Source organism: Mandrillus leucophaeus, unplaced genomic scaffold (genome assembly GCF_000951045.1).
Source record: "Mandrillus leucophaeus isolate KB7577 unplaced genomic scaffold, Mleu.le_1.0 Scaffold86, whole genome shotgun sequence".
Classification (NCBI taxonomy): domain Eukaryota; kingdom Metazoa; phylum Chordata; class Mammalia; order Primates; family Cercopithecidae; genus Mandrillus; species Mandrillus leucophaeus.
In genome coordinates this window covers 4,589,609-4,615,587 of record NW_012109363.1, presented here as the reverse complement: position 1 = coordinate 4,615,587, position 25,979 = coordinate 4,589,609, and the positions used below count along the sequence as shown (strand labels likewise).

The 25,979-nt window shown below is 43.7% G+C and overlaps 1 protein-coding gene across 1 annotated transcript in view; it reads right to left on the bottom strand.

Moving 5' to 3' along the window:
• Positions 1–25,979, bottom strand: part of DOCK5 (dedicator of cytokinesis 5) — a 175,423-nt gene that overhangs the window by 116,922 nt on the left and 32,522 nt on the right. The window contains exons 4-8 of the mRNA XM_011968854.1: positions 23,020–23,116; positions 9,586–9,734; positions 5,142–5,277; positions 2,599–2,756; positions 1,044–1,125 (exon numbers count right to left, since the gene is read on the bottom strand). Of these exons, the coding sequence (XP_011824244.1) occupies positions 1,044–1,125; positions 2,599–2,756; positions 5,142–5,277; positions 9,586–9,734; positions 23,020–23,116 (622 nt within the window). The remainder of the gene's footprint in view (positions 1–1,043; positions 1,126–2,598; positions 2,757–5,141; positions 5,278–9,585; positions 9,735–23,019; positions 23,117–25,979) is intronic.

Here is a 25,979-nt window from a genome sequence, read left to right as displayed (position 1 = left end):
TTTGATAAGGTCTCCCTATGTTATCAAAGCTGGCTTTGAACGTCTGGGCTCAAGGCATCCAGCTGCCTCAGCCTCCCAAAGTACTGGGATTATAGACATGAGCCACCACGCCCGGCCATTATTTGTATTCTTAAGGATGGGTGAGTAAACCCAGGAATGAGCTGATAACTCTCATTCAATTCAACTTCAGAAAAAAAATTAATCACATCTCAAATTGGTTATATGAAACAGCTGCCCAAGCTCTCTCTACCAAAGCAAGAATCACTTTTAACATAATCATTCCAAATCCAGCCTCTGTAATTTAGTTAACTCAGGTCTCCAAGATATCCATCAATGATAACGTCCACCCTGCATTTCTACTCTAGGTCTGCAAGGCTTCTGTTAATGGAAAAATAAAGACTCCAGGTGACTAGTTACATGTACTGTGGCGCATTGACAGAGTAGTCCCCCCTTGCCTGTGATGAATATGCTCCGAGACCCCCGGTGGATACCTGAAACCAAAGACAGTACCGAACTCTATATGTGCTGCTTTTTCCTATACATACATACTTATAAAGTTTTACCTTTTCACTTAAAGGAAGCACGCTTCTCTTTGGCATATCCGAATTGGCAGCATCACTCCTCTTCTACTTTGAGGTCATTTTTCCTTTTTCAAATTCTTTAGTAGTGACAGGGTTTTACCATGTTGCACAGACTGGTCTCAAACTCCTGAGCTCACATGATCCTCCCACCTCAGCCTCCCAAAGTGCTGGAATTGTTACAGGCCTGGGTCCCTGTGCCTGGATTGATTATCGTTTATTATCTGTCTTACCCATCAGGACAAAAACTGCTTTTTCCCCCTGATTTTTCATGGATATCTCTCAAGTGTCTAAATCAGTGCCTGGCATTGAAGTACATGTTGAATAAATGGGTGGGTTATTCCTGCTGGGGGATTGATGATTTTTCCTTTAACCTTTTCATTTTGTATGTTTCCCACATATTCATTATGTGAATATGTTCATATCATAAACAAAGAGAATGATTAAACAGAAGGGAGGACTTACAGTAAACACTGCTTGGAGGTTATTGAGCTTCTCTATTTCCTTAGGCATCCCGTTACTGCCCCAACGAATTAGATAGTTCTCACTGGCAAAGGAAAACAAATTACTCTTAATGAGAGGCTAACAGACTTACAAGGGAAGGAGGAAGGGCCAGAAATGCTCAGTGAAATTCAACAGGCCAGTGTGAAAAGAGCTGAGTTGGGAACTGGGACCACACAGATGGCCACCACCGGGTGTCCTGGCATTAGAGAAGCGTCCCTGCTGTGGCTCTGCAAGGCATGCCCCGCACAGATACAGGACACCCACTGCTCCTGACGGGCACACACATGGTACAGCTTATGGGATGCTGTAGTCCGGGTTGTCCTTCCATCTCAAAATCTTTGAATAGAAGTTTCAGCTTTGCTGAATTAATAATTTAATTTTAGGTGGGGCACAGTGGCTCATGCCTGTATTCCCAGCACTTTGGGAGGCCAAAGCGGGTGGATCGCCTGAGGTCAGGAGTTCGAGACCAGGCTGGCCAATATGGTGAAACCCCATCTCTACTAAAAATACAAAAATTCGCGGGGCATGGTGGCAGGTGCCTGTAATCCCAGCTACTTGGGAGGCTGAGGCTGGAGAATCACTTGGACCTGGGAGGCGGAGGTTACAATGAGCTGAGATTGTGCCATTGCACTCCAGCCTGGAAGACAAGAGCTAAACTCTGTCTCAAAAAATAAAAAATAAAAAAAGAATTTAATTTTATAACAGTCATTCCAAATCTATCCCCTGTAATTCACATTATGATATTTAAAAATATATATATTTTAAAGAAACAATTGTAAGCAATTACTTTTCACTATCTTCTCAAAAATAAATTCTCCATTTTCTTAGCTGATAAACAGTAGTGCCACTGTAGAGCTGAACAGTGCCCACTGCACTCCTTAGAGTCTTAAAAAAGTTTTTTCTTAATAGACATTATTTTCTTAGAGCAGTTTTGGCTTTGCAGCAAAGTTGAGCTGAAAACAGAGTCCCATAACATATTCTCTCCCCTCAGACACAACTTCCTTTGCTATCAGCATTCTCCTGACCAGAGTAGTAACATTAGTTAAAACTGATGAAGCTACATTGACACATCATTTACCCAAAGTCCACAGTTTACATAAGGGTTCCCTCTTGGTGTCCAACGTCCTGTGCATTTACACAAATTCATAATGGCATGCATCCACCACCATAGCATCATACAGAATAGTGTCGTTGCTCTAAAAATCCTCTGTGCCCTGCCTATTTATCCCTCCCTCACCTTCCCATGCAGCATCTTGAATTCTTTGTTCCCATCTCCAAGTCCTAATGAGTTTTATGTGATCTCTAAATCCCAGGGAGTATACAAACTGGCCACATTGTTCCAGTAGTGACATATGAAGGCTTCACAGCCCATATGATTTTACATTCTACTGCTTAGAAATCTTCCCTGCTTCCCTATTTTCTCTTCTCAAATCTGGCAAAGAGCTGCCCGGGTAGGGGTCGGGGAAGGCTGGGTATCTTTGCTAGGTCAGCAGCAGGGGATCTGGGTCTCTGCTACCTGATAAAAGTGGACTGGTCTGGGTCATAGAGGGCCATAAACAACTCTGCATCTTCCCCGATGTTGCAGACAAAGTTCTTGAAGTTCACATAGAGGCCATAGGTGTGGATGGTACTGAAGATGGACTGGCCCCGCGAGTCGAGGTTCTGCAGGATTGACTGAACAAAGATGGAACAGAGAAAAACATTTTGAGTTTGGCAAATGGGAAATGTTGGCAAAAAAAAAAAAAATTAGCCTGCAAATGGCAGACAGCCTGGGCACAGTGGCTCATTCCTGTAATCCCAGTGCTACTAGAGGCCCAGGAGTTTGAGACCAGCCTGGACAACACAGCAAGCCTCTGTCGCTAAAAAAATTTTTTTTTTAATTAGCTGTGCCTGTAGTCCCGGCCACGTGGGAACAGAAGAGGCTGCAGTGAGTGAGCTACGATGGAGTCACTGAACTCCAGCCTGGGCAACCAAGTGAGACCCTGTCTCAATCAATCAGTTGATTAATCAATAAATAAAAAACAAAACACAGTCAGATAACATCCAAGAGGAAATGCATTTGCTAACAAAAAGTGTATGTAAGCAGACAAATGCAGTGAGCAAAATATAATCATTATAATTTCAGTGATCAAGACTATCCTGTTCAGGGCCTTGAACCCAAGACATTAAAAAAATTGCTGTCTAAAAGGGGTAATTCCAGGGTTTTGGTAGCTCCAAGAAGTGCTTGTCTTACACAGTAGCTTCTGAACGAAGCTCAAAAGCATGAACATCATGATCCATTATCCTAGATAGAGAAATAACTCATTAAAAACAAAATATTCCACTGAAAAGGCTTTACCTTCAGACATGGCTTGCCACTGGATTCACAACACAAGTATTATCATGACCACGCTAAAGAAGTAAACACTACAAACCAACAAACCAAAGAAAACTGACACAAATCAGAACAGAAAGACTGGAAGAAAAATATATAGCAAAATTTCAATATGTTTGGGTCTGAGAAATCAAAATATGAATAACTTTTTTTTTTTTTGAGACGGAGTCTCACTCTGTCGCCCAGGCTGGAGTGCAGTGGCATGATCTTGGCTCACTGCAAGCTCTGCCTCCCGGATTCACGCCATTCTCCTGCCTCAGCCTCTCTTGCTTTGTTGCCCAGGCTGGAGTGCAGTGGTATGATTATAGTTCACTATAGCCTCAAATTCCTAGCCTCAAGTGATCCTCCTGCCTCAGCTTCCTGGGTAGCTGGGACTACAGTCATGCACTACCATGCCCAGCTAATTTTTTAAAAAAATTTTTGTAGCTATGGGGTCTCACTATGTTGTTCTGTTGCCCAGTTGGTCTTGACTCCTGGCCTCAAATGATCCGCCCACCTTGACCTCCCAAAGGGCTAGGATTACAGGCATGAGCCACCATGCACTGATTCTAATTTTTCTTTAATGTCCAATTATTACTTTCAAAGCCTTTCAAACACTTTATTTTAAAATATTATTTATTTTAGCCTAGGTGCAGTGGATCATGCCTGTAATCCAAGCACTTTGGGAGGTCGAGAAGGATGGATCACCTGAGGTCAGGAGTTTGAGACTGGCCTGACCAACATGGTGAAACCCCGTCTCTACTAAAAATACAAAAATTGGCCGGGCTCGGTGGCTCACACCTCTAATCCCAGCACTTTGGGAGGCGGAGGCGGGTGGATCACAAGGTCAGGAGTTTGAGACTAGCCTGGCCAACATGGTGAAACCCTGTCTCTACTAAAAAATACAAAAATTAGCTGAGCGTGGGCATGGTGGTGGGTGCCTGTAATCCCAGTTACTCGGAAGGCTGATGCAGGAGAATAGCTTGAACCCGGGAGGCAGAGGTTGCAGGGAGCTAAGATCTGGCCACTGCACTCCAGCCTGGGTGACAGAGCAAGACTCCATTTAAAAAAAAAAAAAACAAAGATTAGCTGGGCATGGTGGTGGGCGCCTGTAGTCCCAGCTTCTCGGGAGGCTGAGGCAGGAGAATCGTTTGAACCCGGGAGGCGGAGGTTGTGGTGAGCCGAGATCGTGCCACTGCACTCCAGCCTGGGCAACAAGAGTGAAACTCTACCTCAAAAATAAATAAATAAATAAATAAAAATAAATAAATACTATTTATTTATAATTGCAATATATGCAATGAATGCAAGAGATTACACATTTAAAAAGTCTCCCTCCCACCCAGTTTTCCTTCCCAGAGGACATCCATTAATAATTATTTCTTGTCTATTATTTCAGAGTTAGTCTATGTATATGCAAGCATAGATTTACATACATTTTTTTTGAAACACAAATAACAGCATTTTTATATACACCGTTACGGATCCTGATCTTTTCACTTAATACGTATCTTTGAGATCTTTCCATATCAGAACATATATATATATATATATGTACCTGCCTCATCCTTTCTGCTGTTTCACTTTTAAAATGGGGACCAAACTACAGAAGTAGTTTTGTTCTCAATGATTTCCCTTTCTTTCATTAAAAATCAAGGCAAAAATGGAAACTCAGTGGGCAGAATTTCACATTTGAAGAATTGTACCTTCTCTTCTTGGATCTTCTCCTCAATCCTTTTGGAGGCCACCTCGTGGGCCTTGAAGAGGGCAACGGTGCTGGTTTCGTCAGGGTCTAGGATGTTCCCGTTGTCATCTCGCACCACCAGATCTAACCCCAGCATTCTGGAGAGAAAGGAGTAGTCAGCTGGTTCTCCTCACCAGGGGCAGACTTTTTACTGAGGAGTCCTCATCAAGGAGCCCAGAGGATCCATAGTTAGAAAGGGAGATGCTGGACAAGCCAAGGGAAGCACAGCTCACTGACTCTTCTCATTTCAGCTTCTGCCACCTTTCAACACTGTTACAAAACTCACTAGATGACGTGAGCCAAAGTCGTAGAAGGATATGCAAATATGGTCCATAGATCCTCAAGAGAAAAGTAAAATTGGCACTGATTCTGACTAAATTCCTCTGGCCAATGCTTCTTGCCTGTAATCTTCTGTTATTATGAAGAGGAACTATGAAATGAAGAAAATACAGCATACAAAATTAAGATTCAACCTGTGTTTAACAAACACCTCCTTTGGCCAGGAGCCGTGGCTCACATCTGTAATCCTAGAACTTTGGGAGGCCGAGGCAGGCGGATTACTTGAGACCAGGAGGTCAAGACCAGCCTGGGCAACATGTTGAAACCCTATCTCTGCTAAAAACACAAAAATTAACCAGGTGTAGTGGCACATGCCTGTAGTCCCAACTACTTGGGGGGCTGAGGTGTGAGGACTGCTTGAGCCCAGGAAGTTGAGGCTGCAATGAGCCAACGTTGCACCACTGCACTCTAGCCTGTGTGAGAAAGCAAGACCCTGTCTGAACCAATAAATAAATACACACATACATACATACCTCCTATATACACTTCACATACATTGACAGATCATAACGCCATGAGGTACGGTGGAGGTAATTGTTATTATTTCCATGATATGAGTAAAGAAACAGACAAAGTGGGCGTGGTCTCACTGTCTATTACATTGCTATGAAGGACCAATAAACAATTATTGGAGGGCTTGCCTTGTTTTCCTTAATTCAAGATGGTCATAAAGGAGACGAGTGAAGTAAGTCCTGGCTTGCTGCTATCTCATACTCAGAGCATGGGCTCTGGTGTCATTTAGACCAGGATTTGAATCTTGGCTTGAATACTTGCTACCATTATGACCCTGGAGAATTTACTCAACTCTGCAAAACTTTGGTTTCTTCATCTGTATATATTCCTCACCCTTCGAGGTTGTTGTGAGAATTTATTTATTTTTATTTTTTTAGAGACAGCCTTAAACTCCTGGCCTCAAGCAATCCCTGTCTCAGCCTCCCAAGTAGCTGGAACTACAGGTTTACATCACCATGCTTAGCTAATTTAAAAAAAAAAAAAAATTGTAGACATGGGGTCTCGCTGTTACCCAGGTTAGTCATGAACTCCTGGCTTCAAGTGAGCCTCCCACTTCAGCCTCCCAAAGTGCTGGGATTATAGGCATAAGCCATTGCACCTGGCCCTGTTGTGAGAATTTAATAAGATAATGCATGTACGGCACCTAATATAATATGTAGCATACAGTAAGCTCTCAGCTTAAGCATAAATGTTAGCTCTTGATATGGTTTGGATTTATGTTCCCACCCAAATCTCACATTCGCCCCAGTGTTGGAAGTGGGGCCTGGTGGGAGGTGACTGGATCATGGGGGTGGATCCTTCATAAACGGTTTCACACCATCCCTTTGGTGCTGTTCTTGTGACAGAGTTCTCATGAGATCTGGCTGATCTCTCTTGCTCCTGCTCTGGCCATGTAAGATGTGCCTGCTTCCCCTTCTGCTATGATTGTAAGTTTCCTGAGGCCTCCCCAAAGGCAGAAGCTGGTATGCTGCCTGTGCAGCCAGCAGAACTATGAGTCAATTAAACCTCTTTTCTTATAAATTACCCAGTCTCAGGTATTTCTTTATAGCAGTGTGAGCAGCTCTTACTGCAGCAACTGGTAGAAACAAACACCTGGCTGTGAGTGAAGTTGTAGTTCTGCGTGTTCTTGGGAATACCAAGGGCCATATCGTGGGTGCAATCCCTCCCCTCAAGGCTTTTGTGCCCGAAGTGCACACAGAAGTAGAGAAAAATTTTCTTAGGCTCAAGAAGTTGAGGACTGTGGTGGAATAGGATACTGCTATCCGAATATCCAGCATACATTCCCGGCACCAAAGAGCAAGACTACTCAGGGATAACACTGAAATGTGCCAAGTCTTTGGGAAGAAAGCAAAAATGCCTCCTCTCCCTCCTCCCTGTTTTACAGCATCTCCATCAACTGATTTGATCTGGCAGGTTCCTTTCCATGGCAGCCAGACCCACAGGCCACCCAGACTCATGATGGGTGGCCATGCTGGCTGCTCAGAGACTGGATCAGGAAGGCATTGACACAGCAGCTCCATTTCCTGAGCTACTTCCAAGAGCTGGAACGGGAAAGAAGTCATGTTCTGCTGTTTGTGGGGTGTGAACATCCTGTGCCAGAGATCACAGGACCTCCAGGCCAATGTTATGGCAACACACCAAATGACAAAAGTGTTCTATGTGCAATGGAGAGCTGCCTTATCCCACCAAATTGGCCATTTATTTATTTATTTATTTGAGATGGAGTCTGTCACCCAGGCTGGAGTGCAGCGGCGTGATCTTGGCTCACTGCAACCTCCATCTCCCTGAGGTCCAGCGATTCTTGTGCCTCAGCCTCCTAAGTAGCTGGGATTACAGACATATGCCACCATGCCCAGCTAATTTTTATACTTTCAGTAGAGATGGGTTTTCGTCATGTTGGCCAGGTTGGTCTCGAACTCCTGACCTCTGGTGATCTGCCCACCTCAGCCTCCCAAAGTGATGGGATTACAGGCATGAGTAACCTCACCTGGCTTAATTGGCCTTTTAATAAGTCCTCTGACACCGCAAGCCTGGCAGTGCAGCCTCTGTGGATATGGTCTTCTGGGTGGTCAAGTAGTAGGGGAGGGTACTATTAATTCTTAACCCTAAGGAGGCAGCATTAGATATGGTGACAAGTGTCTTGGATTCAAATTGAACCTTTTCCACTTATTATCTATGTCACTGGGAAGTAAATCACTTAAGCTCACTTGGTCTGTTTCTTTATCCATAAGAGGCAAATAGTAACAGCTACCCCAACCCTATGTTTTAAGATTATAATCAAGCAATGGATATGAAATGTCCATAGAAGGTGTTTCCTAAATACTGGTTGAATCTGAATCCTGCATGGCATGTTCACTTCAGCTACTTCAGAATATAGTTGTCACAGTCTATGACATTTAAATAAGTGGGATAATGATCTGTATTTTAATAGGTCTCTGAGGGATATCCAAGAATTCTGAGATTGGAAAAGCAGGGTAGAGGAGGAGGAAAAAAATCACATATGCACAAGTTGAAGAAATTTAGAATGAAACTAGATGCCAAAAGAGTCACCAATAACAACTAACCAAGGAACCACTTCTGCCTTTTAAAAAAGAGCTGGTCAGGAGGCAAAAATCTCAGGCCACCATCAATTTGGATATATGACTGAATTTCTCATTTTCCTGAAGGCAGTGATATCTGGAGCCTGCATATGTGCCTGAGTTAATCAGAAGATTAATGAAGTGATTAACTCTGTAGAGGTGATTGTAGACATGATCAGCAGGCTACAAACATGTTTTACTACTCCTGCAAGTCTGCTTTTCATACTCTGTAGACAATGGTCCCGGTTAGGGGGAGATGAACAGAAAGAAAGAGAATCAGTCTGGTATTGATTTAGAATCCACTATTAAGAACAAAAATAGATACAGTCCCAAGTATCTGAAAATGACAACTTCAGAGGCTTGGTCATTTTCAGGGTATTTTTAGTTTAGTTTAGTTTGTGAGACAGGGACTCACTCTGTTGCCCAGGCTGGAGTGTAGGCATGCAATCATGGCTCACTGCAGCCTTGAACCTCCAGGCTCAAGTGATCCTCCTACCTTAGCCTCCCGAGTAGGTGGGATGACAGGTGTGCGCCACCACACCCAGCCAATTTTCAAATATTTATTGAAGAGATGCGGCCTCGCTATGTTACCTGGGCTGGTCTCAAACTACTGGGCTCAAGCGTTCCTCAAGCCTCATCCTCGCAAAGTACTGGGATTATAGGTGTGAGCCACTGTGCCTAGCCAGGTTTTTTGTTTTTGTTTTCTTCATTTGGAGTGGAGCAGCCTCAATCCAAGCCTCATCTTTCCTGGTCATCTGTCACCTCCATGGGATCAGAGATCCCGGAGTCTGGCCATGGAGGGAATTGTAACATTTTTTTCAACAAAATTAAATGTCTTCAAAGACAAAATGAGAGCAGTAAGCATTATTCTTTGGCAACTCTAAGATCAAAAGTCTGCTGCAAACAGCGTCATTAGCTTGAACGTGCCCACTGTTTGCCAGGTTTTCAGTGAGAAGTCATCCCTGGTTTACCTACCTGTTCCCATGATCAATTTTGGCTGTGACTTTCTTCTTGAGCTCTGCCAGTTCGTCCTTGGGGAGCGTACCAGACAGGATCTGGGACCGCCACTCAATCAGGCTGTACGTCATCTGCTGTAGCTGGCGGAAGAGGGTGAGCTTGTTGTTCTAAGATGAGAAATAAGATGGAGAAAAGATTCTTAAAAAAAGGTGTGACAGAGGATGGGAACATCCTTAATTTATTCGTTTGTTTTTAACAGGAATGTCAGACAGATGAGAGGGAACATCTTTTGGCCGATTCTTTTTATTTTATTTTTTTGAGATGGAATCTCAATCTGTCACCCAGGCTGGAGTGCAGTGGCACAATCTTGGCTCACTGCTATCTCTGCCTCTCGGGTTCAAGCGATTCTCCTGCCTCAGCCTCCCCAGTAGCTCGGATTATAGGTGTGTGCCACCACACCTGGCTATTTTTTTGTATTTTTAGTAGAGATGGGGTCTCACCATGTTGGCCAGGCTGGTCTCAAACTCATGGTCTCAAGTGATGGCCACCCACCTCAGCCTCCAAAAGGGCTGGGATTATAGGCTTGAGCCACCATGCTGGCCTGGCCAATTCTTTTTTTTTTTTTTTGAGATGGAGTCTTGCTCTGTTGCCCAGGCTGTAGTGCAGTGGCATGATCTCAGGTCACTGCAACCTCCACCTCCTAGGTTCAAGCAAGTCTCCTGCCTCAGCCTCCCAAGTAGCTGGAACTACAGGCGCATGCCACCACACCCAGTTAATTTTTGCATTTTTAGTAGAGACGGGGTTTCATCATGTGGGCCAGGCTGGTCTCAAACCCTGACCCCAAGTGATCTGCCCGCCTTGGCCTCCCAAAGTACTAGGATTACAGGCATGAACCACCGTCCCTGGCCTGATTCTTTATAAGGTGTTATTTAATCAATCAAGTCATACAGTAACCTGCATGCCTCCAGGAATTTTAAGAAAATATATTAATAGGAATGGCTTTGTCCTGAGCCATTTCTATACCCTCCCCTCTTGCAACTGTGGAAACTGGTGACTGTAGGGTGGACACTGGGTCATACATCATAAACATATCAAATCTTCCACGTACCCTAAAACTCTAGCCATGTCCCTCCTGGGTTTAAAGCCCTCCAGTGAGTTTCAATGTCCTCCAGACACAGTGGATCACACAAGAGATCTTTCCATATCTTGACTCTTCTGCACATTCCCAGCTGCATTTCATATCAGTCTCCACCCCAACAATCTACGTTCCCTTCCATGCAAAGCCACGTCCCTTTCTCTCCAAGGCTCCAGATCCTCTCAATATGTTACTTCCTCTTTTGTCCTCTTTCTCCAAATCTACCCCCACCTCTATCCTTTTCTGACTCACACTACACCCTCTGCCAACTGGTAATTCTGACTTCTTCAGTCTCAACTTAGATGTCTCTACCTTGAAACTTCAACTTCAGGTTAGCAGTCCCACCCACAGTGCCAAGAATTTGCTCCCATGATAGCACGGAGAACCCTGGATTACACTGGCTCATCTGCCTCCCTGCTTAGCTGGTAGGCCCTTATAGGACAGAGAGCCTGTTCATTTGTGTGTCCCTAGTATACAGGCGGTACAAGTAGGCACTCTAGCAAATGTACTGAGTGAATTATGAATGGAGAAATAATTATAATTTCAGAGATAAGAAATACTAAAAAATATAATTTTAAATATTAAAGTCCCCATTTCCCCAGACAATTGTTAGACCATTCACATATTAAACTGTTAATCTCGGTTTAACTAGTAACTCACTGTAACCAAACTAAATTACCTTACAACTAACTAATCATTTGTTTTTCAATCATTTTCAAATCAAATACTTGACATCTAAGCCATCACAACCTTCTAAATCAAGCTTGTCCAACCTGCGGCCCAATACAACTTCATAAACGCTCTTAAAACATCATTTTTTTTGCAATTTTTGTTTTTTAGCTCATCAGTGATCATTCGTGTTAGTGTATCTCATATGTGGCCTAGGGAAGCCAAAAGATTGGATACCCCTGATCTAAATGATTGACTGCTTCATTTTAATTTTTTTTTAAGTCAATGAGCACCTACTATGTGCTAGAAATAAATTTTCTGCCCTCAAGGATCTAACATTCTAGAGAAGGAAAGACAGCAATAAGAAAGTAAATATATACGCTACATATTATATCATAATATATATACACACATGAGATAATTTCTGATGATGAAAAATGCAAGAAGAAAAATAAATAGGACAATATGATCTTGTGTATTTAGGGGAAGGATGTTACTTTAGGTACAGTGTTCAGAGAAAAGTCTTCTGTGTATCACTTTTGAGATGTTAGTTAAACAAAACCCCCTAGAACTCCAGTCAATCCATATATACTATGAATCCATTTCTTTCTTTCTTTCTTTTTTTGAAACGGAGTTTTGCTCTTGTTGCCCAGGCTGGAGTGCAATGGCACGATCACAGTTCACTGCAACCTCTGCCTCCCGGGTTCAAGCAATTCTCCTGCCTCAGTCTCCCAAGTAGCTGGGATTACAGGCACGCACCACCACGCCCAGCTAATTTTGCATTTTTGGTAGAGATGGGGTTTCTCATGTTGGTCAGGCTGGTCTCGAACTCCCAACCTCAGGTGATCTGCCCTCCTCAGCCTCCCAAAGTGTTGGGATTACAGGCGTGAGTCACTGCACCCGGCCCCATTTCTTTCTTCTTTATAGTTGAAAGTCATTATATAGTAATATAACCATATACTTCCGAAATTATAGGAAAACATTATTCTTATCTGCTATAAAAAAAACGCACACGGGCTGGGCGTGGTGGCTCACGTCTGTAAGCCCAGCACTTTGAGAGGCCGAGGCAAGAGGATCACTTGAGCCTCAGAGTTTGAGACCAGCCTGGGCAACACAGTGAGAGCTTATTTCTGTAAAATAAACAAAAAAACTCCACAAAACAATGCACACAGAGAGAGAGATGTTGACACCTCTACAACAATCTTCTCTAGTGATGTCCTTCAATGACGATCCTAGGGACACAGATTCCTGGACCAGGTGTTGACTAGAAACAGGGCTGAAAACATCCAAAATCCTCATTAACAAAGAATAAACTAGGAGGAAAGAGGCCTCGGTGTAAAGTAGGGGGCAATGAACAAAACGGAGATTAGCAGAGTGTGATGAAACCCTAACAGAAGTTCAAAGTTCTATGGCAACACAAAGGAAAGAGACGAAGAACCCATTTATCTGTGATTGCAATGTGCTCTGTTAACACTGCTGACCTTAAAAAACACAGAAGGCAAACCCTGTTTAAAATTTTGAAAGTACCTACATTTACTGCTTTTAGAATTTTCTGAATTGCCTCTTCCTCATCCCCCAGTCCTTAGCAAAACATAAAAATGAAGCTTTTAAAGATACTCTTTTTAATGAGCAAAGGTAAAACCCTGCTTTTTTCCTTCAATCCTATGTAAAATGTTTCCATTTCATTTTCTTCAAAAGTGTAAAAAGAAGTGAGAAATTAAGCCGATCAGTTTTTGCCTTTCAAAATTGCTAGGCAGAAAGAGACTCTTTTTTTCTTTCTTGCAACGCATTTGTCCACTCTTAGCTATTCAAAATGTTTTCTAATGTTAACATACTGCTTCTCATAATATGGTAAAGAAAGGGTTCAAAGGCTCCAGGGATCCTCTGTGTGAGACAGTGCTTTGTTTGGGGCACATGTGCACAAGTTCTTAGTCTCAATTATATTAGATGCTATTCGTGGCAATTTAATTATTGCCCATCCATACCAGCCTTGTCTGCCAAGTTCATCCCCCAAGGAAGAATGAAGACAGTCATTCTTCTCTGATTCACTGTGCCAAGTGAATTCTGAATAGACAAGCTAGAACACACCAAAGGAAGCAATTTCTCCATTTACTTCAAGGAGATGGACTGTGTTGCTACATTCCTAAGAGCATTCTAAGCAAGATGTTTCACATAATAGCTGGTCCCTGACACTTCATGGGTTTTGGGGGAAGCATATGAGGACAGGTGAAGTGAAAACCAAATACTCACCAAAAGAGCATAGGCTGGCCGGGCGCAGTGGCTCACGCCTGTAATCCTAGCACTTTGGGAGGCGCAGGCAGGTGGATCACCTGAGGTCAGGAGTTCGAGACCAGCCTGGCCAACACGGCAAAACCCTGTCTCTACTGAAAATACAGAAATTAACTGCGTGTGGTGGCGGGTACCTATAATCCCAGCTACTCGAGAGGCTGAGGCAGGAGAGGCTGAGGCAGGAGAGGCTGAGGCAGGATAATTGCTTGAACCCGGGAGGCAGAGGTTGCCACGAGCTGAGATCATGCCATTGTACTCTAGTCTGGGTGACAAGAGAGAAACTCCATCTCAAAAAAAAAAAAAAAGAGCATGGGCTAGGCTCCTCTGAGGCTCTATTTTCTCCCCAGTTGCTCTCCTTCCAGCTCTTTCTCTCCTGAATCCCATACTGCCTAGGCCCGCCTATTCTAGAAGCCTTCTCGGTTATCTCTCATCATCACTCACTTCAGCCTTTTCTGCATTATCAGCTACTGTCACACCATCCAAGAATTTCTGTGACCGTCTCCACAAAAGATACCAGAATCCTGGAACACAATAGGGACTCAAAAACAAATTTCGACAGCTTAAATTTAAAATAACACTCTGTAATACTCTGCCTTCAATTTGAGCGAAGAACGGCTCCACAAAATAAAGCAATCTATATTTTTTTCAAGATAGCAAAGATATACCTGCATTTGCTTAGAATTTCTCCCTCTTCTACTTGGAGATACCTGAGGCCTCACTTTTTGTAGTTTTAGTCCAAATATTTATAACATTTTTTTTTAATGGAGTCTCGCTGTCACCCAAGCTGGAGTGCAGTAGTGCAATTGTGGCTCATAGCAACATCCACCTCCAGGATTCAAACGATTCTCCTGCCTCAGCCTCCCAAGTAGCTGGGATCACAGGCATACGCCAATACAAGGAGACAATTTTTGTATTTTTAGTAGTGACAGGGTTCCTCCATGTTGGCCAGGTTGGTCTCAAACCCCTGACCTCAGGTGATCCTCCCGTCTTGGCCTCCTGAGGTTTATAACTTTTTTTTTTCTTTTTTTAGAATGTCTAGAGATAAATACGAAGTCACAAGAAAAAATAGCTTTGCCTTCAATACTCACAGGAAAGCAGGAGTCATTCATTCAGTATTATAGAAATTTGAGGGGCCATTTAGATGATGGCCCACTGCACTGGGTGTCAGAAAACCTGGACTCTATTCTTCATTTTCCCAAGGAATGCAGACCACAGGGCTGGGTAGAATGGTTCATGCCTATAATCTTAGCACTTTGGGAGGCTGGGGTAGGAGGATTGCTTGAGCCTAGGAGTTTGAGACCCGCCTGGGCTAAAGACTCTGTCTCTACAAAATGGCAAGACTCTGTCTCTACAAAAAATAAAAAATTAGCCAGATGTGGTGGTGCACACCTGTGGTCCCAGCTACCGGGAAGGCTGAGGTGGGAGGATCGCTTGAGCCTGGGAGTTTGAGGCACCAGTGAACTGTGACTGCACCACTGCCCTCCTGCCTGGGTGGCAGAGCGAGACCCTATCTCTGAAAACAAAAGACACAACACAGAAAAACAATGCAGACCACAGTCAAAAACCCTTTCTCTGGTCTTCTACCATTTTGTGTATGAAAGAATCGACATTCACTCTGTTCACTAACCTTTCCTCTTCCACGCAGATTTTATGACTTAGAGGGAAACAGGCTTGGCTGAAAGTATGGGTGCTTGAAAGTATGGGCTGAAAGTATGGGCTACTCAAATTCTATCATTAACTTGCTATGTGGCTTTGGGCATGTTCCCTGTAGGGTAAACGCGCATGTAAAATAAAGAGACTGGCACTAAAATCCATTCCCAAGGACAAGCCTCTTTGAGTCTGTGACTGAGACATTAAACTCAATTACTCCTCCCAGGCAGCTTCCTGATTAACTGCATCTGACTCTGATCATCTCACTCGCTTGCACACTCAGCTGGCGCTGAATCAAATTTTCCCGGTGCTGAGCTCTTTGCAATCAATCTCATGCCTTTTCCACGAAGCTATTAACACCTGGGTCCAGATGGGGTTATAGCTTTGTGGTCCTTCTGTGTTCTTGAGCTACGCTGACTCCAGGGACCCTGGGAAGAAGAGAATTCCCACCGCCCCAAACACGCTTCCTATCCATTCTAGTGCCTTTTCTCTCTGTCAGATAAAAGCGCAGTCTGACCAGCAAAGGTTTGATCTTTAAAGAAACCATTCAAGTTAAAGGCCATTTTTTGCCTCCTGGAGGAAAAGAAATCCTGACAGCCAGGCAACCAGGTCAGAGGAAATAAAAACTGGAAAAATACCCAAAGCACCTCCCATGTCTGGTGCCTGTCAGTCAGTCCCACGCCACATCTTGGCTCTCTTGTTAGAGCCACACTGAAGCAGGGCTTGCAACTCCCAGATAAGATGCCCTGACAAGAGGACAAAGTTTGCTATGGGAATTTTCTGTTCTTGGTAATAAGAAATAAGATGCTGGTTTCAAACCATGAGACCAGCTTAATTATGCTTCAGAGCTTATGTTCCAGCAGCCAGTAATAACCACCAGTTCAAAGAGATTAGAATCGAGCAGCTTTAAACTGCCTAGATATGCGATGATGGGAAGAAAGGGCCATTCAGTGTGTTCTGCAAGTTCCCCTGCCCCTCTCCCTATTATAGGCACTTTTTCTGCTCCTGATTTTTCCAGAACTATGGACAGCCACAGGGTTCTTTATTGCTGGCAAATTTTAAATGAGGGGAGATCGAACCACATTTTAGCAATTAAATTCACTTGATTGGCTCGGCACGGTGGCTCACACCTGTATCCCAGCACTTTGGGAGGCCAAGGCGGGCAGATCACCTGAGACCAGGAGTTCAAGACCAGCCTGGCCAACGTGGTGAAACCCCTTCTCTACTGAAAATACAAAAATTAGCCAGGTGTGGTGTAATTCCAGCTACTCTGGAGATTGAGGCATGAGAATCGCTTGAATCCAGGAGGCAGAGGTTGCAGTGAGCCAAGATCGCGCTACTGCACTCCAGCCTGGGTAAGAAGAGTGAAACTCCGTCTCAAAAAAATAATAATAATAAAAATAAATTCACTTGATTCAACACTATGCCTTAACTACCTTCTATCACCAAAAATGATCTTCTATCTCTTTTCCATAAGGAGTAGGATTAGAGTCAGTCTTCCAAAGTTAGCCTGACTTCCAAACAGCCTGACTGATCACAATTCACTGAACCCTTTCTCCCATGGCAATATGAGGAATAGCACGAAACTAAATCTTAGGGTGAGATGGTGCACAGCATGTTTATGGCATCCAAATAGCTTGGGATTTCCAGGACACTCCTGTATTTGAAACCTCTTGCCCTACTGTGTCCACGAATACACTGTAACTTTTCAGTTTCAAGATCAGATTTTTAGTTGAGAGAGTATGATCCTTTGACTTGAGATGTAGAATTGTTTATATTCAAAAAGTATAACTGAGTTGTTACTGAAAAGATAAAGTTAAACATTACACGAATCCGACCGTGTCTAAGTCACTGTATGGGCATCTGCCCTGATTCCACCTCAGCCGTGTGGAAGCAGGGAGAGGTGTTGACAGAAAGGAAAACAGGCCAAAGATCAGCTCGCTGGATCTGCTTTCCAAGGCTGGGAAAAGCAGCAGAGAACAGTGGATAGAAAACCTGAAGCCCACTGACCTGGTTAAGTCACTGCAGGGCTGAAGGGTGGCTAGACATTATCTATCCACCCCTTCTGCTGGAAGCTGGAAGACGAGGAATAACCACAGTAGGTGGGCAACTGCACCCTTACATGACGTCAAGGCAAATGTCACTAAATCTTCTAGTGTGATCCAGCTCTTCTCTTACACTTCTCATTATCAATCAGCTCTTTCTAGGAGCAGAGTTGTGAGGGGTTAGCCAGGGGCTGTGATGTATTGACCACAGTGTGACAGGTACTACCCTGGAGTTTTATACAGATTATCCCGCTGAATTCTTACAGTAAATTTGCAAGGCACATAGTACAAAAAATCCCCACTTTAGAGAAGAAAAGAAAACTTAAGGAGATCAAGAGACTTGTCTTAGGCGGCAAGATCAGCTAGTAGCCTTCTGCATCCAAGTTCTTTCTGTTTTGGTTTGTTTATTTTCAGTAACTATCACTGGGTTTGTTATTTTTTCTGAATATAATAGTACATACCCAGTAAGGGAGAAGCCAGAACGTCAGAACTAGTCGGCCTGTCTGACTCCAATGTCCAAGGTCTTGGCACGTCACCAGGAGGCCTCCTTGATCACAATGTTCCCTCCTTTCCTGAACAACTACTGAAAACACACCCAGTGACCAGTTCCAACTGAGGCACAGCAGTATAGGGAAAGTCCACCAGAAACTGCTATATATTTATAGTTTCTCTGTATTTTGGAATGACCCAGGCCTCCTGGACTTGAATTTAAACCAAGCAGGTTCTCTATGTATGGTGAGAAATTTAGCTTGGCTGCTGAGTGCTCAAGGCCACTCTTCCTAAGATGATTGTTTCAAAGGAAGCGGCCTTGGATAAGGGGCCATACAGAAGGGAGCTTCAGAGTCTCGGGCAGGCAGTCGGGTAAGAGGGAAGCTATGCCAAGGCTTCTCAGGAGGAGGGTGTCCAGATGGCTACTGTTTCCAGCTAAGATAACATCAAAAGCACATGCTCCCATTGGCGGAGTCCTTGACGGTCTGTCAGCAACATAGATCACAGCCACTCTCTCTTTCCATACTCTCACAGTTCTATGCGGTCAACAAGGCAGCTTTTACGTCAACTTTTGCAGAGGAACAACATCCAGCAGTTGAAGTGTTCAAGTGACTTGCCCAAGGCCACAGAACTGGTTAGAACAGGACCCGCACAGGATATCCAGCTTCCCAATTCCTGGGCCAGTGTCTGTCTCCTAAAACCCACTTCCTCTCCTGAGCATAAGGCCAACACCCACTAGGGAAGATAATACAAGAGAAAACAGTAATAATATACCTAAGGAACAGAGGGGCCGTGGGGGGAGTTATCTCTTCTCTCCATTTTGGATAAGTGGGTTCACCTCTGTTTGGTGTACACACTCCCCTCCCCTTTAAGACATATTTATGATTATTCTACATGGTTACCGTATAACTGCTAAAACTAAATCACAGTTAGGCAAATATTTTTCCTTTCTAGAATAATCACCAGTGTCTACATGGCTGGGCTTTATCTGGTTAGTGGATTGCATTTTCCCCTCATATGAGACTGTGGATCCACAACGTACATTTCTGGTGAACTGAAACTGAAAAGAACAAGGACATGTACTATAGAAATGTGGGATTTCTAAGACATCACAGGTATCTTTTTTTTTTGGAGAAAGGGTCTTACTCTGTCACGCAGGCTGGAAAGCAGTGGTACAATCATGGCTCACTGCAGCTTCTAACACCTGAGCTCAAGCAATCCTCCCACCTCAGCCTTCTGAGTGGCCTATAGATTACAGGTGTGGGCCACCGTGCCCAGCTAATTTTTGAATTTTTGTAGAGATAAGGTCTTGCTATGTCACCCAGGCTGGCTTCAAACTGCTGGAATCAAACAGTCTCCCAGGCTTGACCTCCCAAAGGGATGGGATTACAGGCGTGAGCCACTATGCTGGCCACAAGTGTCTTTAAAGACATCAAACAGAGTGCCTGGTGTGGTAATCTACAGGGCGAAATGCAAGAGAGAAATAATACAAGTATTGCTACATACTAGTAAAATCTATATTTATCTTTACATGGACTAAAGGAACTTACAGAATCAGAAAGCAAAAACATCAATAAAAGCGTACAGTGGGTAAAAGGAGACGGGACATGAAAACCAGAGATTTGCGTTTTTCCTTGTTTCCTAGTGAAACACAATATTGAGGTTTGCTACTTTGATACAGAAATGTTTCAGTAAGAAGTTCAGAAATTCTGCCTGAAATGAACTGTCAATGCTTTAGGAAGGGACAGGGGAAAAAAAAAAAAAAGAGAAAGTCACAATTAATACTAGGATGGTGCAAAAATAATTGTGGGTTTTGCCATTTAAAGTAATGGTGAAAGTCGCAATTACTTTTGCACTAACTATAACAAATCTTAGTAGATTGTTCCTTACTGGATGAGCATGTATCAAAAGCAGAAGCAGGTTTCTCAGTCCTATCAACCGATTGAGAATTTGTACAATGAATGTCTTTTAGTCAATCGACAGTAGCAACAAGACATTTTAAATTATTCACAATACCAAAATAATTATGTTATTAGATATCTAAATTAAAATGAGAAATGTGCTGCCCTCGAAGAGGGAATGGCTTTTTTTTTTTTTTTTTTTTTTAAACGGAGTCTCCTCTGTCTCCCAGGCTGGAGTGCAGTGGCACAATCTTGGCTCACTGCAACCTCCGCCTCTCGGATTCAAGCGATTCTCCTGCCTCAGCCTCCTGAGTAGCTGGGACTACAGGCGCCTGCCACCATGCCCAGCTAATTTTTGTATTTTTAGTAGAGATGGGGTTTCACCATATTGGCCAGGCTGGTCTTGAATTCCTGGCCTTGTGATCCGCCCATCTTCGCCTCCCAAAGTGCTGGGATTGCAGGTGTGAGTCACCACGCCCGGCCTTTTTTCCTTTTTTTAACCAAATTCTGCTACTACAACATGAAACTCTCCCATCAGGGAAATGCTCAACAAGACCTTATCACCTTTAACTACTAAGAGATTCTGGCAGCCAAAACATTTGAGTCCTAATTCTTCATCCCCATTCACTTCTTTTTTTCTCTTTTTTTTTTTTTTTTTTGAGATGGAGTTTCACTCTTGTCCCCCAGGCTGAAGTGCGACGGTATGATCTTGGGTCACTGCAACCTCTGCCTCCCCAGTTCAAGCGATTCTCCTGCCTCAGCCTCCCAAGTAGCTGGGATTACAGGCACGAGCCACTGTGCCCAGCTAATTTTTGTATTTTTAGTAGAGAAGGGGTTTCACCATGTTGGGACAGGCTGGTTTCGAACCCATGAACTCAAGTGATCCGCCCTCCTCAGCCTCCCAAAGTGCTGGGATTACAGGTGTGAGCCACTGCGCCCATTCACCTCTTTCTTCATTCTATTCAATGGCAGACCTGGCACAATTACTTGTGGATGTGTAAAGGACATAGGTAATAAACTGGGCACACCAGTTGTGTTTTAGCACGAAAAATACTCGGCCTCACTCATACTCTCCACTCTAATACATCTTAAAAAAAAAAACAAAAAAAACTCCTTTCCCAATACTGATTATCTAATGCATTTCAACACTCATCAATTTCCAGAAAGAACATGTTAAGGAACCAACCCATGTACATGCAATTCCTCATCCATCAACCTTGTTACATCCACCCAACTAACCAATCAATAAACCAGAACCAGAAAGTACTCTCAATATAAGTGCAAGATGATCGATGAAGGCCACGGGGCTGACGGTAGCATCTCCATCCTCCTTGTGATTTAGGAACTTAACGTGCATTCTCTCTTCAACTAAACATAAAGAGATCAAAAGATCACCTTTATTATGAAGCAGTATGCCCCAAGGGCCAGACGATGAGTTCAGCAGTAAGTGTTTCTACTCTCCAGAGGGAAACATTATAGATGGCTACGTTTAGAAAATACAATAGAAAGAAGAAAGTATCTAAACAAGGTCTTGAAGGATGACCAAGTAGAGAAATACCACGTGCTTTTCCACCAAAGGGGTTGGTGATTTCTGCTGCTGTGATTAACCAAGGGAAACAACAGCCCTGAATGAAAATGAATCACCTTCCATGAACTCTTAGAAGTTACGCCAAAATGAGCTTTTGATTATTGCCTTCAGTATTTAAGATATAGACTGAGGTATTCCCAGTAACTTATTAGGATTGGCTTTTGAGAGTTAAAATGAATCAACACATGACTGAACAAAAATTGAGATAAACAAAGCCACATAAAGAAAAGAGGTAAGTTGCCAGGCCATCAAGTCTAGTCTACAACCTCCCTGAGCCTGTACACACATCTAACGAGAGAATAAACATTTGCCATAGGAATTTCCGGTCAGCCACAGAAGGCTGGAACCCACTAACAGAGGCAAGACCCAGTGATGCTGAACTACAAGGGCTGCAGGCAAAGAAACAACTTTAGAATAAACAGTCTTTGTGGGCGGGGCGCAGTGGCTCACGCCCGTTAATCCCAACACTTTGGGAGGCCAAGACAGGTGGATCACTTGAGGTCAGGAGTTCAAGATCGGCCTGCCCAACATGGTAAAACCCCGTCTCTACTAAAAACAAACACAAAAAATTAGCCGGCCATGGTGGCTCACACCTGTAATCTCAACACTTTGGGAGGCCAAGACAGGTAGATCACTTGAGGTCAGGAGTTCAAGACCAGCCTGGCCAACATGGTAAAACCTCATCTCTACTAAAAATACAAAAGAAAAAAAAATTAGCCAAGCGTGGTGGCACACGCCTGTAGTTCCAGCTACTTGGGAGGCTGAGGCAGAATTGCTTGAACTTGGGAGGCAGAGGTTACAGTGAGCCGATATCATGGCACTGCACTCCAACCTGGGCAACAGAGCGAGACTCAGTCTCAAAAAATAAATAAATACAATAAAAAAATAAAAAGTCTTTGTGGATTCCAAAGTTAACATTAAGGAAAGAGCTTTCTACACGGGAGATGAGGCAGGCTTGCTGCGAACAGACTTTGAGCATCCTTGGTAGCTGTTCTCAGTTTGATCATGTTAAACGCTAGATTTACTTGGTTCCGATTCCTGTTTATCATGGAGAGGATGCACTGGCTCCTTGTAATTTCCCTGTGAACTGACACACCGTATTAGCATTCTGAGGTCAAACCAGTGTTGGGAGAAAGAATACTGTGAGTCTGCCAAAAAGGTGACTCTCAGACCACAACTTAACACTATTCAAGTTTCTAAGTCTGTAAGGTATGCGGGCCAAGGTAAAGAATGTCATCCTCACGCGGCTAAGCCCTGGGATATTGACAAATTTCAGTTCACTGGTATACATGAAGAGGCTAAGAGCATGACTCAGGTTCCTTATTAACAAATTAATAATAATTGCCCCTACTTTATAGGAATGTTGTGAGGAGTCATAGTTTCTGGCACTTAGGAAAGACTGCAGAAGTGTTTGTGGTGATTATTATCATTAGTACTTTCACAATCAGCATGTTTATCATTTGAGAAAAGACAGCTAGAACGATTACGCCCACTTACTCCACTACCCGCTATCCGTGACCCAGCTCTGGGGAAATAAGAATCTGCTGCTTATCAGCCTTGTGTGATCCAGGGAGGATGCATCCCACTCCATGAAGTCAGCCAGTAAGGAGCTGACACCCTGTAAAGGACCTATAGGCTGAGGACCCAGAGTGAACCTGGGGCTCCAAGCCACAAGGGGAAACTCACCACGTAGAGCTTTCGCCAGATGACAGCCCATTCTCGCAGAGTGGATGTGAGCTCCTGCACCAGGGGAAGCTCGCCAGGAATCACGGTTTCATGCTGCCTGCAAAGAACCAAATGAAGGTCACTTTATTCCAGGCTGATCGGTACTGCTTTACTTGATGGGGATCAGACTCCCCAATGCGCAAGGATGAGAATGAAGCTGGTTGGGCATGAGGGCAGGAGTTGTGCAGGGGACTTTATCACATCCAAGCATCTGGGAGAAGAGAGAGAATAAGACAGCACAGTCCTCAAAATGGGCTCAGTTCCTGCAATTGAATGAGCCTGCAGCCCAGCCTCGATCTCCCCAATGTGGATTTCTCCAGGAGGCTCAATTACTGAGCCAGGCTGGCTTCAGTGATTCTCAAAGATGGAAGCAAAATATGCAGCATTTTAGCTGGTACCACCAAGCAGCTGTTTCATTTGGGAGGCTGGATGGAAAGGTGTGTGTGGCATGAGTGTCCTGGGGCTATGACTTCACCCAGAACGTGGTTGGGGCAGGGGCCAGGGTAGGGGTACAGGGCACGGAGGCAGCACCCCTTTCTGGATAGTCCAGTGTTTTCTTATCATCCGCAGTTTCACAACATAGAAAATGTACACTTAACAAAATCCTTGCTTACTCACAGAAGACTCTCATAAAGGTAGGTACCATGTACTATGTTTATTCACATAAATCCTCTCTGGCATTTTTATGATTAGCAAAAAGAAAAAAGGAGAAAACAAGAGCAAGCAAACAAATGGGAATTGGTGGTAGGACTGCCAGGCTTAATGAGGAAAAATACAGGAGGCCTAGTTAAGTTTGAATTTCTGGTAGAGTAAGAAGATTTTTTAGAGTAAGTGTGACCCATGAAATATCTGGGAAATGCTCACTATGAAAAACTACTTACTATTTGAATTGCCAATGTAACTGGGCATCCTGTACAACCCTAACTGGTGTGAATGTGCCTCCCCACCTACGTTTCCATCAACATGGTGGGCAGCAGTGGAGGGAGCCCATGGCCGACCGGAAAGAGGACTTCTCCAGCAGGGCAGGAGACCTGGTTTTTGGTCCTGGTTCTGCCACCAAAGAGCTGCATGGCTTTGAGGACATCTTGACCATTGTCTGTGAAATGATGGTGCTGTCATTTCTTGTTTCCTGTGCTGTATCTGAGAGTCTGGAGTGATGAAGACCTCTGTGCTCTTAGGCGGGTCCTTCCTCTTTTTTTTTTTTTTTTTTTTTTTTTTTTACTGTTTTGGAATTGTTTTGGACTCGACCCAGCAACAGTTTCAACGTGTTCTGATGATTGGTTGTTAGTCAGAATGAAAATAAGGCCCTTTGATAACAACACGGAAATTAGAATTGGTGACATACACCTGGGAGATAACTGTCCTATAACAAGACTGTTCTCATTTAACTATGAGTTTTCTTATCCTGTCACTTCTTGTGGAATCAAGAAGATGATGTTCCAAAGAAATGATGTTGCCCAATTATCAGAGGTCAGTGACAGACCAATGTTGCAACTACCTACGAATTTCCAGTGGTTTGCTATGTGAAGAGGCTTAAATTCCTATCCATGATGCATCTTGGAATGAGCGGGTTTGAGGCCAACGCCTTGAAAGATACTACTCAAAAAATGAAAGGACAGGAGTCATCAGCTCCCACACAAAGTAAAACATGTGAACCTAATTTTAGCAGTGTTAATAAGGAGCAATTATCCACGAGTCACTGCAACAAAAACGCCTGTGTTCTAACATCCTCTCCTCCCTGAGGCACGGGAGCAAGTGGCACATACTTGTCTGGGAACCAGTTTCATCAGTTTTGCTGTTGCATGGGTCCAAAAATGAGGAGCAGTATCTGTTACCAATTTCACTACCTTTTGGAGTTTTGGATACCATTATCTATACCATGATATTTACACTTTTTAATGAGCTAATTTTAAGTGGAATTGCCATTCTAATTTTGTGAAATCAAGTTCATACAAAATAAAGCTTGCCAATAATAATAATAATGATGATGATGATAATAATAAAGAAATGATGGTGCTGAACTACAACTGGGAACGCTCTTTCTAGCTGTGAGGCTGCATGGCTCTGTGACCCAGCTGTCCATTCTCTCCTCGGCCCCACTCTCCTCTCCATCAGCCCCAGGATTCCAGTCCTACCCCAGCCTCTCCTTACTGCCTCCAGAACTCTCCTGTCCGGAAACTCACCACCACCGAAGTGACCTCTCTCTCCTACTTGAGTAAGTAGCTCACTCTTCTTAGCTGTCACAGAGGCAGTACTTCCCAGGACAAATGAGGTGGGCAAGATGAGGTGGGCAAGAAATACAAATACCCAAAACGTAGCCAACAGATCTTATCTGCAGGGCACATTTGCATACATTACCTCATTCAAATCTCATGACAAGCTCATGATCAAAGTAGGGCCAGATCGTTTTCCCCTAATATGCTGTGAAAAACCCAGGATCCCCTTGAGGCTAAATGACTCATCCAAGGCTCAGAGCTGGTAAATGCAGGCTGTCACTTAATCATCTATCTCTCAAGGATCCTAAATTGGGGGCTTCTCAGATCTTATCAGTCAGCATCCCAAATGTTCATGTGTGCAAATACACACACACACACACACACACAATCAGTGAACAGGTAATAAAAATAATGTAGAGGCAAAAGCCCTCAGTTTGCTACTTCTGTGTTTAGTATTCTGGAGAAGTAATGCAAAGGAGGAATTATATCAGTGAAAAGTTTTTCTTCATTTCTCTCTCATAGGAGAAGTAGAACTGACGAGATGACAGTTTTTTTTGTTTGTTTTTTTTTGGGGGGGGACAGTCTCGCTCTGTCACCCAGGTTAGAGTGTAGTGGTACGATCTCAGCTCACGGTGAGCTCTGCCTCCTGGGCTGGAGTGATTCTCCTGCCTTAGCATCCCCAGTAGCTGGGATTACAGACGCCCA